Raw genomic sequence first — 1,501 nt, 5'->3', positions numbered from 1 at the left:
AAAGCAGCCGTTGACTCTCAATTGATTATTGCCCACGCTGAGCAGGCTGGTCGAGCGTCCTGCCCCGCGTGGCATCGTCGGAGACGAGGTCGTCGAACAGCTCCACCGGCGGCGCGGTGAGGTTCTTGTCCCACAGCAGCACCTCGGGCAGCCCGTACTGCTCCACTTGCAGCATCCGCGGCTCCAGCTCGCTCGAGCCTCGTTGCTCTGCGACGAGGCGGTCCACTGCGTACTTTGAGGTGACGCCGTCGGCAAACGAGACCCGAAGCTCGTCGCCGACCATGGACGCCGTCTCGACAGCCGGCGTGTCAAACTCGTGCGGGTTCTTCTTGGGCTGGAGCGTCTCCTCGCAAACGCACACCGTCCCCGTCTGGCAGCGCTCTCGCAGCCACTCGGCGTGGAAGGCGACACCGTGGGAGGGGAGCGAGACGACCTGCCCGTCGATCACCTGCGGGTCGAGCGCGCCAGCCAGCAGCGCTGCGACGAACGGAGCGATCGCGAGGGGTGCAACCACCATCATGGACGGTTCCGACTGAATTTCCGACAGAATCGAAGGATTGGGGCTCCTGGTGTGTAGGGGCTCTCGTCGATTTTCCTGAGAAAGAAAGATAATAAGATCAAATCAATAGGATGCGGATCGGTTTGCGGCCTGTGACATGGGAAGATAGATCGAGATAGTGAAAGAATGCATATACGTGTATGTACGTCAAGATAGAAAGATAACATCACTGATCAACACATGAGGGGAGAGACCGGGAGAGGGGCTCGGCGCGAAGGGCTAGTGGCCGGACGCAGCGAGTAGGGAGGAGCTTGTGCTTAAAGTGGCCTCTATTGCCGGGAGGGACGTCATCACGTCAAAACTCCCGAAGGGTTTCCATTTTCTCCTTAAATTTCTTTTTTCGTGCTGTTTCATGCATATGTGCAGCTGCTCGAGCCGTTGCTTCGCCCGGTCGCTCGCAGCCGCACACCCTTCGCCGCGACGCCTCGCAACTCCATAAATGCGCCCATCGCCACCGCGGGCAACTCAGGTCTCGCCGATGTCCCGCCCGGATGAGCAGAACTACACGTCGAGGCTGCCGAGCGAGCTGAGCCTTCACGTGCTGCGGCGCCTCGGCCCGTGGGACCTCGTCGCCGCCTGCCGCGCGTGTGCCGCGTGGGATCACATCGCGAGGAGCGAGGGGATGTGGCGGCACGCGTGCGATTACCGCTGGCCGGAGCGGTCTCGCGCGACGCCGCCGCTCCGCGATGGCGACGGCGCGCCGCTCGAGATGCCGCCCTGGCACCGCGCCGCGTGGCCGCACCGGCTGGCGGAGCTGAGCGAGCTGCCGCGGCATGTCAAGCTGCTGCGACGACCGCGCGCGGCCGCTCCGCAGGTACGTCACACGGCCACCAAACGCCGTAGAGCTAGAAGCAGTAGACCCGAAGGCCCGCTCCATGAGCCTGATCCCGTTGCAGCCAGCTAGAGACGAGGCCAAGGGTAGATGCGATTCCGAAGGCGCCG

The 1,501-nt window shown here is 63.4% G+C and overlaps 2 protein-coding genes across 2 annotated transcripts; one reads left to right on the top strand and one right to left on the bottom strand.

Moving 5' to 3' along the window:
* Positions 1-25: 25 nt before the first annotated feature.
* Positions 26-520, bottom strand: EMIHUDRAFT_257305 (hypothetical protein; the record flags this gene model as incomplete). Its single annotated transcript, XM_005764130.1, has 1 exon — positions 26-520. One exon carries the CDS (start codon positions 518-520, stop codon positions 26-28), a length of 495 nt encoding a protein of 164 aa, XP_005764187.1.
* Positions 521-1,037: 517 nt separating this feature from the next.
* EMIHUDRAFT_257304 (hypothetical protein) lies at positions 1,038-1,463 on the top strand (the record flags this gene model as incomplete). Its single annotated transcript, XM_005764129.1, has 2 exons — positions 1,038-1,373; positions 1,440-1,463. 2 exons carry the CDS (start codon positions 1,038-1,040, stop codon positions 1,461-1,463), a joined length of 360 nt encoding a protein of 119 aa, XP_005764186.1.
* Positions 1,464-1,501: the final 38 nt, after the last annotated feature.

The sequence above is a fragment of the Emiliania huxleyi genome (assembly GCF_000372725.1).
Source record: "Emiliania huxleyi CCMP1516 unplaced genomic scaffold EMIHUscaffold_6012, whole genome shotgun sequence".
NCBI lineage: Eukaryota > Haptophyta > Isochrysidales > Noelaerhabdaceae > Emiliania > Emiliania huxleyi.
Note: the sequence above shows the minus strand (reverse complement) of the source record. Positions and strands in the feature narration are given on the sequence as shown.